At 45.2% G+C, this 15,301-nt stretch overlaps 1 protein-coding gene across 2 annotated transcripts in view; it reads left to right on the top strand.

Moving 5' to 3' along the window:
* The window catches only part of CCDC178 (coiled-coil domain containing 178), a 246,907-nt gene that overhangs the window by 176,701 nt on the left and 54,905 nt on the right, over nucleotides 1-15,301 (top strand). For both annotated transcript variants that reach the window (XM_084848088.1, XM_084848089.1), the window contains one exon: nucleotides 8,104-8,253. In XM_084848088.1, coding sequence (XP_084704214.1) covers nucleotides 8,104-8,253 — 150 coding nt within the window. The remainder of the gene's footprint in view (nucleotides 1-8,103; nucleotides 8,254-15,301) is intronic.

Genomic DNA, 15,301 nt, shown 5'->3' on the forward strand with positions numbered 1-15,301 from the left:
CCTAACCTTACATCCCATGGCTTAATGTGTTATATATTTGCTATTGAGCCTGTGAGCAAAGAGCAACAGAGAACTGAGTGGCTATCAGACTGGAGGTCACAGAAGGGCTTAGTGGTAAAGTAAAGAGAGAGATGAAGCTTGAGGCAAGTTAAAGGAGTCTACATGATTGTTGGAGCAGCAAGATTCAAGGGGAGAGAGTGGAAACATCCTAAAAAGATTAAATAAGTGTGTTTAGGATTGCAGCCTAAGGTTTTTTTATGGCATTCCTACTCCACCTTTGAAAAACTATTTTCCCCCACAGATCTTAAAGAAGAACAATAGATAGTGGCAACTTTCAAATAATTTTTTTCTCACTTTTTGGTCATTTGCATGCTTCAGTATCTGTTTCTTTTATGTATCTTGAGTACATTGTTTATGAAATCTTCATCTGCCTTTCTTGTCTGCAATTAAAATGTTGACCTTTAACTCTTTGCAAATAATTGCCTTTGTCACAGTATTCTTAATATTCACTTATATACTAGGATTGTGATCACTGTAAAAATGTTAAATACTTATAAGTGTTAAATGTCACCATTATAATTATAACTATTTAGGCCCCTCAATCATAGTGAGATTGTGGAGGGTTAAAACACATGCTGTGTCTTACGTTATTCCTGAAAATCACCTTCCCCTGTTATATTTTTGCATTCTTTTTATCGTCATTGTCATACCTAAAGGACAAAATAAACAATATGATGGAGAACCTTGATCAGATCTCCTATGGGGGTGTTTCCAGCGATTTACTCCAAACTGGCTGGGTGTGGAGATGGTTAGGGATACATGGCATCGTGGCCATCCCGCAGCCACCCCAGAGCTTATTGCGGAAAATCCGGTTCTTCTGAGACTGGTTCTAGTCCGACTTTTCCACTTTACTTCAGCTCGGCTACACTCCTGTTGGGGTGTGTTCCACCACCCACACTCGCTTCACTATCATAGTCCTGCCTATGGGTGTGTGTCTTTCACCTGCCCGTGACCTCACTGATCCCCTTCCCCCCCTCTTTTCCAGAAGTTTCACTGCCATTTTGGAGCTGGATGCCAAGGGACCAACTTTTTAAAAAGCATTGAAATAAAGCAATAGATCATTGGTGCACATTAGTGTCCTATTGTGGGCAAGCAAGTACTCCCACTACAGCCTAAAACTCAGGTTTATCTCGGGCAAGCAGTAGCTTCCCCAGAACTTGGGTGCCAAGCATCCATGTGGGGAGGATCCACGGCTAATATTCCTTTATTTTTTTCAAATCGTATTGGCCTTAAACGTAGCCAAGGACCTGCAAAACGAGACCACAAGCAGCACAGTCAAGTTTTCTTATTACACGCTAAGGCATCAATGTGAAATAGCGCTTTAGCGACCTATCACAAACACAAAATAACTACTCCAAGTTCTTCAAGCAAGCAGTGTCACTGAGTCCTTCCCAATGGGACTAGGCACGTATGAATCCCACCCTGTATTCACTTTGTTTGAATTGATATTGTGTGTTTATGAATCCCCAGGACCCCAAAAGTAAGACTTCATTGCTCTAGGTCCATCTATCGTTAAAGCACCTAAGCGTTTCTTCTGGATATTGCATTTGCACCTTAACATGATCCAGAATTACGTACTGGTATTCTTGCATTCAGAGGGGCTAGAGGGTCTAAAGAGCACTAGCATCTGTGTCTTCACAACATACAGAGAAACTGTGGCACCACTTTACACTGTCCAAATTCTACCCCCATTCCTACAGCAATACAAAGGAAGAGCAGGGGAATCCCTCCCTTCTGGAAATTACCAGAATTCATAGAGCCTCCCCAAAGGCTACAGTCCCCTAGGGTTAATGACTCTAACAATGCCACTTCTTTCTCCCCTTGGGCTGGTGTAAGGATCCCAGGTTTCATGGCTTTGGTAGAGTCTGCCAGCAAGGGGCATGGGGTATCATGGAGGTATGAGGAGGTGATGGATCTACTGGACATACGGGGGGCGGGGGGGAGAAGGTCCAAGAGCAGTTTCTCTCCAGCCACCGGAACAGATTCCTATGAGCACATCACCCGCCAAATGTCCCTCCAGGGGCACAGACGCAGCGTGGTTGAGTGCAGGACAAAGACGAAAGTGCTGCGGCTGGAATATAGAAGGGTGGTTACACACAACTCCTGCTCTGGGAGTGATGCAGTAACCTGCCCCTTCTATAAGGAGCTCCATAGCATCCTTGGAAGGGAAGCTACAATACAGCCCAAGTGTGTCTGCATGAGCATCACCATTCACTGCACGCCAGCTGCTCCAGCTGCTTCCCTAAAACCTCTGTCCAAAGGAGCAGAGGATATTTTCACCCACGACCTCCTGGAATAGCGCCAGGTGAGGAAGCCAAAGAAGTTCTCACGGTAGCCAACCTCCACTGTTTCTCCCCGTAGCCACCCCATCCCGTCCTGGGCTGCACCACAGAACATGCGGGGAGACTGGAAATATCATATAGAATCATAGAATAGTTGCATTGGAAGGGGCCTACAAGACTATCGAGTCCAACCCCCAAATAGTTCAAAAATACTTCTCTTTGTTTTTTTTTTTAAATAAGGTTTTCAGAATTGCAAAAGACAATTTGGGGAGGCAGGGGTAGAGTCTGGATAAAGCAAGCAGGTTGATTTCATTTGGGGCAGGGGGTGGCAGGCAGATTGGCTAGAATGTCAGGGTGGGATACATAGAAATAGTAATTGGGAGGGAGGGGGGATTAACAATATCAACTATCTACATTACAGAGGGAGAAATAGGAGGTGGAAGGTGCATCACAGGGGCGGTGGGGGGGGTGGCTGGCCATATGCCCATGCTGGGCTCTCCCCGTGCCTGGCTGCCATAGTCTCCTGCGGCCATCCTCCAGGTGGGCCTGCTGCCGCTGCTGCTGTTGCTCTAGGGTCGCCACCCGTCCTGCAACATTGGTCTCTAGGGAGAAGGTGGGAGGAAGAAAGGTTAGTGCATGGGCTTATCAACATGGCTTTAGAAAGGGGAAATGCATCCACCATACTCATGTTCAGCCCTCATCTCAACAACATGCTCAAGGATTTGGCGAAGGAGCCCTGCTGCCAGGTAGCCCTCCTGGGCATGTCGCACTGGAGGCTGGGGACCTCCTCCTGGAGCAGCTGGCTGACCCTACTGTGCAGGAACAGGTGGTGGCAAGGGCGGAGGCAGTGGCAGCAAATCCTCCTCTTCCTGGCGGGGCTGTTGCGCCGGTGGTGGAGTTGGGGCCCGTTGCCCACCTGGACGTGGTTGGGCTGGGCCTGTGGGGAGACGGCACAAAGTCAGGGAAGTGTCCTGATGTTGGGCGGGCAAGTGGGAGGGGGCATAGCGTTGGCACGCAGGTCCCCTCCCCCCAAGACTTACCTTGCAGTGGCTGCTGCCTCCTCCTCCTGCAGTTGTGCGCATGCTGGGGAAGGAAAGGGATGTAAAATCAGCCACAAGTGTTCTGTCAGTGCAGCCAGGGAGACATGTGACACCCATCTCCTCCCCCCGCCCCCGGACTTCCCAGTCTTCTTCTGGCTGGCAGTTTTCTCCCTCCCTGTTGCTGGGGTGGCTCACCTGCCCACTAGTACTGCAATTCTAATTGTACATATTGAAGCAAAGGCTCCTATTTGCAGTAGCCCCCCGTCTGCTCTGACCAATCACATGACCCTCCAGAATAATTCCTTAGCCTTGCCCTCATTACTGTCAGTATTAGCATAACCTAGTACTAGGTTCCAGGGTAGTAAGTTCCAGGGCATAGTCTGAAGGCACAGGAGGCAGCCACCTTGCTGAAGCTAAGCAGGTCCAGGTCTGGTCAGTGCTTGGAGGGGAGACCACCTGGGAACCACATGTAGCCTCCTTGAGTTCCACAATGGGAGAAAGGTGGGATATAAATGTAATAAATAAATAAATAAACCTGAACTTACCCTGTGGTCTCCGGAGGCATGGACTGGGCTACCCAGCCAGCACCCAGAGTTCAAGCAGCCCACAGAAGAAGGCTGGCTGGGCAGCACGGGGTAGGTCCTCCCTATGAAGCGCCAGGGCCCCTCAAATTTTTAAATTTCGAACAGCACTGGAAGGCAGTGCGCTCATACCCAGAAGAAGCCATCTCTTGGGCAATCAGCCTATAAAGATGGATGATTTGCAGGCAGGTACTAGGCACCAGCCTCAAACCCATCCACTATCACAGATTAGCCACAGGAGACAGCATACTTCCGGGCTGAGCCAGTATGCCCCCTGGTGCCTGGGAGCCATCTAGCGTATCTATGGTTTAAATTCTTAAAGGAACACTGTGTATTTACCATGTTGCTAAATAAACATACCCTAGGATCAGCAGCATATTGTGCAGAGAGAAATGCAACCTGCAGAAGTAGGAATGCCAGACCAATTCCAAAAGATATCATTTTGCGAGACTAACATGACATGACTCAGCAACTTCTCAAGGGCTGCTTGACTTGGAAACAGGGACAAAACTCAGTGACTTCTCAAGGGCTGCCTGAGTAGGACACAGGGACAAAACAGCTTTTAGCGTGGAAGCGTGGAGGATGCACTCAAGCGAAATAGCGCATTTTTGCGGGCATGGCTTTACGCTTTCATGCAGGGACACCTCTCCATCTAATACATTAACCAAGTTGTATAATAAGGAAGATCACTGCTGTATATCACAAAAGCAATCTTCCGCTTGCAATAGGTAAAGCCCTATGGTTTGTTCAGTGAATGTAGTCGCCCCATTCCTGCGAAAGGCCAATAATGCGCTATCGCGATTTAGCACCTTAAATCATACCGTGTTTGGGGAAAGGTGGGTACTGGAGGAGTAACTCATTGGACACTGGGCACTCTGTGGGGGATACCCCAAAGTTTCACTTCACCTTGCAAGCTCAATTTGGCAATCCACACCCACAGTCCTCCACAGTATATGCCCCCGCCTCCACCCGCACTCTGCCCAAGCCCCCATTCCCAGCCAAGCATGCCCCTCCCCCCCACTGAGCCCAAGCTCCAGTTCCCAACCAGGCAGCACCCCCTCCCCCCCACTCTGCCCAAGCCCCCATTCCCAGCCAGGCAGCACCCATTCCCCCACACACACACTGAGCCCAAGCTCCAGTTCCCAGCCAGGCAGTGCCCCCTCCCCCACCTCATTGAGCCCAAGATCTAGTTCCCAGCCAGGCGGCGCGATTGCCCTAAGGGAGGCCCAAGCCCCCATTCCCTCACCCCTCTCTCAACAGACCCAACTGCAGCTTTCAAGGAGACTCTGTGTTCATATATTAAAACCTTTACTGAATGTTATTTTATTCAAGTTACTCCCAGGAGTTCTATTCCTAGGGGATAACTAGCAAGGTGACAGTTAGCTTCTGGGGAGCTGCAGAAGTCCAGAGCCACTCAGTGAGTGCATCTCTCACCCTCTCTCCTGTGTCAGTGTGCTGCCGTTTGGCGTTCTCTGGCTCAGCACCCAAAGTGGCCATCTCAATTGCCACTCTCTCAACTTCCATGAGGCTAGCATGCCCCTTACTTTCGCAGATGTTGTGGAGAAAAATGCAGGAGACAATGACAGATGTTACGTTCTCCTCTGAGATCTCCAGCCTTGTAGTGAGGCACCTCCAGTGGCTCTTCAACCTTCCAAATGCCCTCTCCACCACAATCCACGCCCGCCCATGGCAGTAGTTGAAATGTGCCTTGCGCTGGTCCAGATTTCCTCCATAGGGTTTCATGAGCCATCCCCAGATTGGGTAGGCACTATCAGCCACTATCAGGGGTGGGACATCAACCCCATTCGTGGTGGTGGTGGGGTTCCCAGGAACAAAGATGCCAGCCTCCATAGTTTCAAAGAGGGCAGAGTTCCAGAACATGAAAGTATCGTGGTTCCTTCCACTCCACCCACCTTTATGTCAATGAGGCATCCTGTGTGATCAGTTGCTCCTTGGAGGAGGATGGAGTAGAACTTCTTCCAGTTTATGAAGTTGTCACTCTGCATTATCAGTGAGATGATTGGCATGTGACACCCATCGAGGGCTGCAATGGTCCGAGGGAGCCCCAACTTTCCAACCCATCTGTGATCTGAAAGAGAGAAAGTACATCACTGCTCCGTTTGGAGAAGAGCAGATTCCCCACTGTCCCCAATCCTCCACACCAATCACACCCCCGTTCCCCATCTGCTGCTGCTTTTCCCTGAGGTTAGCCACTTCCTCCCCACCTATAATCCCTGACCCCTCCTGCCCTAGGCAGCTCCCTTACCCAGAGGTAGGCTTCCCCCCATCATCCCCAGCTCCCCTGCCCTAGGTAGCTCCCTTGCACAGAGGTAGCCTTCCCCTCATCCATCATCTCCAGCCCCTCCTGCCATAGGCAGCTTCCTTACCCAGAGGTAGGCTCCTTCACCCACCTGTCAGCCCCAACCCCTCCTGCCCTAGACAGCTCCCTTACCCAGAAGTAGGCATCCCCCCACCCATCAGCCCCTGTGCCCTGGGCAGCTTCCTTACCCAGAAGCAGGCTCCCCCACCCACCTACCACCCCCAGCCATCATCCTCAGCCTACCGTGGCTGCATTCCCAAGCTTCAGAGTCCTCCTCAGCAGCAGGTGCTCCATGGCCAGGCAAACCTCTATCACGAGTTTGCACGCAGTTGCTCTGCCTCCTCTGAACTGATGAGCTACCTTCCTGTACATGCATGGATTAGCCAGGCACCATACACAGTTTGCCTGCATTTTACAACTGGAATTGGCTCCCTCATATTGGCTCCCTTTCCAGTGCTGGCTGGAGAACCCCCACTATTTCAAAGAGGGTCCCCTGGGTCATCCTGAAATCGGCAATCCACTGTTCATCCCAGTTTTGGAGAACAAAGTTCTCCCACCAATCGTGAGTGGTGGGGTAATACCACCAATGGTGGGGCTTTGTGCGCCTGCCCATGAGGAATGCACAGGGTTCGCTTTCAAGTAGAGTGGGAGGGCTGCTCTCCTAGTATACCTGCTCCTCCTACCTCTCCTGAGCTTCTTGAAGGTGGACTCTCTATTCTGCCTGAGCCACGGAAGGGAGACCATTGCCCTAAGGTTTGCGAGCAAGATACAGATCATGGTGATGCACATCTTCAGGCGGTGAGGCTCCATGATGGAATGGCTCCTCTGCACTCCAGCCTGAAGTTACCCCACATCTGCATACAACTGGAAGCTGACTTTGTGAGGGAAGGGGGAGATGTTATAGGAGGGAGCAGTCAGAGCAGAGATCTAGTGCAGGAAGAGATGAACATACAGTATAAGCACCCCTAACATGTAAGTGCAGTATCTCCCCACCAGGGGTGTACATAGTGGTCAGTCAACACCACTGAAGGCAGCAGATACATACATGTGTTCAAGTAAACTAGCACTTTAAGCTGTTCTGACATTAACAGCAGAGTGCTTAACAGACAACACTGACAGAACACACACATCACCTCCCAACCCCAAGAGCCTGAAGGAAAACATCCCATTCCAGGGAGCAGAGCAGAATGGGGCGATGGAGGGGGGTTTGCTACAGGGGTTCTCAATTCCGCCTTTAGTGCTTTCCCCCCATTCGTTTATGATTGCACTTTAAATCCCCCTTTAAACAAGAAAAGGGGGCTTGGAAGGTGGAGGAAACACTGGGCAGAGCGAGGTAAAAGCAGGGGAGCAGAAGGGGGCAAAGGGAGGGGGGAATCAGCAAAAGGAGGAGACAAGAACATGGATGAGCAAAGCAGACCCCACCCATACTCAGCCCAGATGCCACCCAGCCATCAGGAAAACAATTAGATTTGAGCTGTGTGTAAACAGCACAGAGCCCCAGGCAACACCAATGATAAGCCTGGAGTTTGAGCCCCGAGCAGGTTGGAAAAGGAGCAGATCCAATCAGGGAAACACTGCAAAAAAATTGCCAGCGAGGTTAAGCCGATACCGTGGAAACAGGGCCTATCTCTTCTCTTTATGTTTTTGAAAAAGCATTTTCACGGGAGATTTGGATTGGGACTGCAGCACTATGGAGAAAGGGCCCTAAAGGATACTATTGAGATGTTTGGAAACGAAATCATAGCTTTCAAAAATGGTTTGTAATCATAATTAGAAATCTCTCTCTCTCTCTCTCTCTCTCTCTCTCTCTCTCTCTCTAGATCTTGGTTGATGATACAATGGGTGAAAATCTGCGTTTAGCACAAGAATATCAGATGCTCCAGATTTGCTATCTAAATGACAAAAATAAGCTTATGGACTTCTGTGATCATAAAGTCAGGGCTGAAGCAGCATTAAGAGATCAACAGCAGGTATGGTGATACTGGTTCAGTTTCTTAGTGCCTTGCTTTTTTTCTCTAATTATTACTATTTAATAACATTAGAAATCAATCGTGAAATGTATTTCACAGCCTGTGATATGTCTTCCATACATTCCTTCTTTCTATTTCCTGAATGTTTTTGCTTCTTCAGTTTCCCCAAAGTGTTCTTCTATGAAAATGCTAAAGGATACCCAAGATATTATCATTTGTCCCCTTTGGTATTTAAGTTGTATGTTTAATTAATTTACCATAGTTTAATAGTGCTCTTTGCTATATAGATCATGCTCTGCTTTAATGTGTTAATAGAAGTAGCACTCTGTTAATGCACAACAAATGCTGTGATCTAGCTAAGGACCATAGAAAAAAGAAAAATAGCAAGTGCGGAAGCTTCTTTTACATACATAGCCCTACCTGGATGGACAATCATGCATACAGGTGGGTAGATTACCCAGTCTGATGTACATAGTCCTGTCAGATATTCAGCAAAAGTGAGTCATTATTGTTTACTGTATTGTAGGAAAATGTGGGTCAGAAATGGGGTTGCAGGGGAAGAGTTGTAAGAGGGGGGAAAGTGGGCCTGGGAAAGTTTACCTCCCCGCTTCCATATTCACTGCTCCTCCACTGCAAATTGCACCCTTCCCTCAGTATTTCAGAGCTATTCAATGGCGAACCAGCTTCATAAGCCCATTGCTAAACAAATAGTTCCATTCCCAGTCTGGTGAAATATGGATTACATGGTGAGCAGTGAGTGCTCCATTGTGATGAAGCAGTCTTTCAATTACTCTGCCATACACTCAGATCATACTCACTTCACCAGCACAAAACGTCAAAAACTGGAAGTGTGAGAAAGCCATCAAAGAGCTGCTTTGTTGAGGGTTCAGTGTTTACCACTCACCCGACAACCCACTTCTCACTGCACCGAAAAGTTTGTGCAATTCAGTCTTAAGTAGATTAGCAAGTAAGCAAGCCATAATATATCCTTATTGACTATACAGATTACAACTTTTCAAAATAGTAAAAGAATTTTAAAAAATCAAAGACACAGAAATCAACCCACATGTGGCAACTTTCTCCTATTAATAGGCGAAATTACTGTGAGAGGTAACCTACATGGAATTAATTTTTCTGGAAGATCCCATTGACTTCCTGGCCATTATGGCAGCAATCCAGAAGCCCACATAACAGGCACTATGCACACAATAGAGCTTCTGACTTTTCCTAGAAGAGCAACCTCATGCATTCTTGAAAGTTGAGCTTATGCACTTTGGGCATTCCAAAAGCAGTCTGTGATGCAGCATGAGGAGATACTGTTAGAACATGAAAGGTCAGAAGCCCCACTATACACATGCAATCTCTTGCTTGTTCCAGAAATAACTCTCTAGATCAAGTGCTGTAGAAAGATTTCCTTTGATTTGTTAAGATTGCTGTTCATAATGGGTCCAAGATGCCAAAGGGCTGTCAAAACCTTTAATAAGATCAGATTGCATGCGGATATCACCACTGCATAACTGCAAAAAATCAATGAAAATTGATCAGGAAAGAAACGAAAGATGTAACAGACCAGAGGTGTAAAAATAATCTGAACAGGATTTTTGCTAAAATTATCTTTTGCATGTGTAGAACTATAGAGTAATTGGAAGACGCTGGTGTATATTTCAGAGTTCCCATAGACTATCATTCTATATTACCTTCTCATGTGAGAATCATGATTGGTTTGCAGAAAATATTGAGAACTATACCACAAAAAATTAAGGAAATTTCTACAGCCTTTGTCTGCACTCTTGTTATTCACCTTAGGGTACAAAATCCAAGAAAACATATCTATATAAGGATCTACATTGGATAATTACAAAGTTAGCTGAAAAATTGTTTGGATAATATAATGCAACTACAAATACAAAATCGGCACATAAATAATATTTGTACTAATTATAGTAGAACAAGAAAAGAAGTTGGTTATATACTGCTCCTATTAAAAGGTGTGTTTTTCTTCAGATTTTTGCTAATAAGTGACTTACAACTGCAACAGAAAATCAATTTTGTGGGAGTATCACTGTAATGATTTTTGTAGTTCCTGTACTGCACATATACATCACAGTGACATGAATGTTCAGGGAGAAAATCTCTCTCATGTTCACTCTTTTCCAAGTACACAGAGTTGTCTTACTTTAAAAAAAACCATCAAAATTAGCTTCCAAATCTATTTCGTAAGACTCAAGATTTGGATTTTGACATATTAGTTTTAGATGGATGAGCGCTCACTCACTACTTGTGCTCCACTCTACTATAAAACTGTTTTGTATTCTCAAATAGTTGATGCACTGGAGTAATCAAATGGGTTCATTTTTCATAATGAGCAAAGTCCTTCGTTTTCTTGTGGCTTTATTTGCATTGATGAAGCAGTAGTATGAGTATTCTTTGTCACCTCTCCCTCCATATATTTGGGTATAGTTCAGCCATTGAGCAGGAGAGCATTTTTGCTCTTCTTGGTTGTTTTATTGCAATTTTTGGCAGATTATTCATGAATTCACCATGCTGCTGGTCCCATTTTTATAACTGGTGCATCACACAGCACAGGAGAAATGGCAAAATCCTTATCGGGGTGGGGGATGTCTGCCTCCCACCTTTGTATGCCAATACAGAGACAGAAGATCACATAAAGATATATAACGCAACAAACATTACAGCAAGAGGCTTTCAAGACAAAAAGTGGATGAAAGGATGTGAGCTAGGAGATACAGATAGGAGGAGGGAAGACAGGGAAAAACAGTGAACAAAATGGAGAAAAAGGAAGGAACAATGAGACAAGGAACAAGTAATACTGGAGAAAGGAGTACAAATCCAGTCTTGGCGGTAATGATTATATCAATTCCAGCATCATTACAGCACAGTGAATTTTGACATGTTTTGTTTGCCGTCTCTGCTTTAGCTTTGTCAGAGTGGTGGACATACTCTTGCCGTAGAACATATGTAGGGTCAGTTCTTGCTGAGTAGTTATTAGAAACGATGATAACAAAAGTCATTGCACTGCAGTTCAGTTTTGATAGTAAAATTTCTGCAACATTATCACAAATCTTCATGCATTAGTGCAACGATCCTTACTATAGTTTCATATTAGAATCAAAAGACTGCACTGGTATGCTTGATACAAAAAGCCTTGTAAGTCAGGAGAACCTCTCTAGCTCCTGCATATAATGTAATTTTTCCCAAGTTGCACTTAACAATCTTCATTCAAAGCTCCCTTATTAAATCTGAGCCATTTTTTTCTTCTGCTGTTAACTAAAATGTATCCATTAAGGGGACCACTTATGAACTGTGATAAAAGAGGAAATGCACCACCAAAAAAGACAAAATAGTAATTTGCATAAAGTGTGCGCATGCTTATTTATGGTGTAGATTCAAATTTAGAAATAATTATTAAAATTCAAATGGAAATACAGCACATATCACCATACTGTGGAAGACTGTGACCAGGTGACCTGTCTGCCTGCCTGTTCAGTCTGCTGTGCTAACTCTTGATGGGCAACAGCTCTTATGATTCTTTAAAGCAGAACAGGACAGGACAAACCCTTCAAATAGAGGATGGTCCTCTGGCAGCCATTCAAATAGAGGATAGTCCTCTGTAAAAGAGGACACATGGCCACCTTAGCATCCATGTGACAGTCCAGAGCTGCCTGGCAACAGTGGGCTGTGTGTCTTCATTGTAGTGCTCATCAGTGCTGAATCTGCTGCCCTATCACTTCTTGCCCAACTGTTTAAAATTACTTTATAAACTAAACACTGATTTCACCTGATTTTTTTTCATGAAGGTCAGTACTCCAGACATCCACCATTCTCTTCCAGTAAAGAAATGCCCAGGCCAGTTGATGAAATTAGTTACTTATTTATTTACTTACTGCATTTTTATCCCACTTAACAGATAATCGTTGTCTCCCAAAGCAGCTCACATAAAAAAAAGAGAGAGAGAGAGACAGGCCCTGCCACCAGACTTACAAACTAAAAAGGGCAAGACGAACAAGGGAAGGGAAGTGGAGGTAAAAGGAAGGGGGGGGGGGAGATCAATTCTTCAAGGCCAGAACAAGGTGGTGAGCTAGAAGTGAGCATTTAAATGCATTTCAGGCCAGGCTGCCTTTCCCTTGCTGGTGTTCCTGCTTGGATAGCAATTGGTGGCTCTTGCTCCTATGCCAATGGGTGGGACCACAGCTTTCTTTCCCCATGCTTCTGCAGTCCCAGGGCAACTGGCAGTTGGAGCTGAGTGTTCCCTCTGGCAGGGAGAAGGAGGTGAGCTCCCTGCAGCTGCTCCTTCTCTGGCCAGTGGATGGGCCAGGTCGGTCTCTTCTTGGCTTGAAGTTTTCCCTGGGAAGCTGGGGGTGCAGCCTCCCCTGGCTGATGGCAGAAGCCAGAGTGTGCTTCCCTTCTGCTCTCCAGTCCCAAGGTTATAGAATTAAACACAAAGAAGTACTTTGGTCAGCAAACATCAAATAAAAATAAGAAGTCCCCTGTGCTGCTTCTTTTATACACCTTCCTCACAGAGAGATGTTTGAGTTCCCATATCTAGTGCAGCAGGAGAAACAAGGGCACAAAGTAAGGCTGTCAGATCAAAATGGTTGAAACACTGGTTTTCTTGAGTGCTCTTAAAAGCTTTGAAATGGGTAAGGCAAGATACTCCTAAGTTCAAGTTTCCCCCATATCTGCTTTTCTTTAAGATCTGGTTGAAGTGAGCTGGTTGTGCCTGAACAGAGATAACAGGCAGTGATCTTGTATTTTTTCTATTTTTTTCCCAATACTTACAAACCACTTTTCAACCAGAAAAATCATCCAAAGTGGTTGTATACATATTTTATCAAAAGTTTCCTAAACTGTGGCAATGATCAAAGTGGAAAAGATCATTTAGAGCACAATCCTATGCATGTTTAGACAGAAAAAAAGTCCTAAAATTCCAAGCATGTCCCAGCCATGCTGGCTGGGGAATGCTGGGAGTTGTAGGACTTTTTTTCTGTCTAAACATGCATACGATTGAGCTCTTAAAGACTGTGGAGAAACTGCTAGTCATCATGACATACACAACTCTGAAAAAATGTAATTATACATTAATCCAGAGAACTAGTAAAACTGGGCCCCTTTCTCGGTTATTTTCTACAAATAATTTCCTTTGAACATTCAGTCCTTGTAAAATAAAGGGAACTTTGAAGTTTTTAAAACAGCTGGGTAACACCCTTAGCGTGCAATACTATACACACCTTTCTGGGGGTAAGTTAACTTGAAGTCAGTGGGGCTCACTTCTCTGTAGACATGCATAGGATAGTGCTGCACATTTGTTGCACATGTAGAATGTAAAGAAGGGTTAAATAAACCAAAATTCACCTTCATTCCACTTTTTATACAGAAAAGAATTTATCTTAATACAGTGACTCTCCTGTATCATTGCATAGATGAATCCATACTTAATTGTATCCTGTGGTCTAATTCTATCCTTGACTATATTAGAAAAGAAACTCTACTTGAGCCATCTCCCACTACTGACAACAACAACAACAACAACAACAACAATAATGGTTATCTATCTGATGGCACCATAGTGCCAAGACTGTGAAACCTAGGCACCTGAAACACAGCATGCATAATAACAGAGCCCTAGGGGTATGCACCTCACCATTATTCTGTTTTTAAATGCATTGATTCATTGAAATTAATTTAAAAGGGTCCATGTGGTTGAAGCCTGCAGTAACATCTTCAGCCACTAGGGACAGACTTCCCTATCCAGCACATACAGTAGCTTTGCAGTTTCAAGCCAGCGGAGATTAGTACACTGAGGGACCCAGTTATATGCCCGTCCCCTCCCACTGCCATAGGGTAGCCCGCCCTCAGGGGAATGGACTGAACAGACCCCTCCCTCAGGGTGCTATAGGGGTGCAGCCAGGCAGGAGCCATGCCTAGGCATTTTTGTTGCAACTACTACTATTGCCCCATCCTCCAAAGTTCATTCTGTACTTTCATACTATATTCCTTAAAATCCTTCTCCCATCAAATCACCACATCTAATCTTCTTTACTTTTCCTCTCAAGGCAGCTGCTGACAGGAGTCGATTTATATGCCCGCCATACATCAACACTATATCAGATTCATTGGTTCCCACTTTGTTTCAGGGTCCAATTCAAGGGTCTGGTTTTAATTCTTAAGTCCTAAATGTTTGGGACCAGGTCACCGAAGGATTGTCTGCTCCTGCATGAATCTGTCTGCATTCTGTGGTCAGAGAGAGAGAGCCTGTTACATGTCCCTCCACCTTGTGAGGTCACTGAGGTGTGGAGGACAGGGATGCAGGATCAGATATTCTCATCAGCAACACCTGGTTTATGGAATTCTCTACCCTGGGAGATCTGGCAATTCACCTCATCTAGCGCATTCAGATGGCAAGTTAAAACAACCCTGTTTGCAAGTGCATTTTATGGCACTGCTTACTGCTCTTTATTCTTTCTTCCTGTTGTTCAGGGTGTGCTGCTGTTAGATTATTTGATTATTATTTTATATTGTTTTATGATTTTTTCTGTAAGCCAGTAATATGTGTAGAAAGCATGGAATATAAATATTTATAACTTTAAAAAACTCAGCTAAAATACTACAATGTAACTTTGAGCTATGTATGCTCCTATACTAATGTTTCTGCAACTTAAATACTACAAACCATATGGTGCATATGGTCTTGAGCAAAGTGCACATCAGCCACAATCCAACACAGTGTTAGCCCACTAAAATGAGTGAAGTCAGTTACACATAGCTCCTTGCTGGATTGGGGTACAGTAACTTTCAGAACCTACATGCAACAAAGGGTCCTGTGGCACCTTACTAACTAAGTGACTTTCTACACTACCAATAAAGTGAAATTCAAATAAAAAGTAAAAAGGGATAATTAAAATAGGAAGGAGAACATGTAGGAGATGGATTAAGGTGTTTTGACCATATAAACTGGAAAGACAAATATACTGGACTGCCAACTATGATGCATAAGTCTCAAGAAAAGCTGACCAAATGTTCGTTTGTA

Source organism: Heloderma suspectum, chromosome 4, assembly GCF_057233095.1.
Source record: "Heloderma suspectum isolate Gila_16-S chromosome 4, 16-S_ref, whole genome shotgun sequence".
Lineage (NCBI taxonomy): Eukaryota > Metazoa > Chordata > Lepidosauria > Squamata > Helodermatidae > Heloderma > Heloderma suspectum.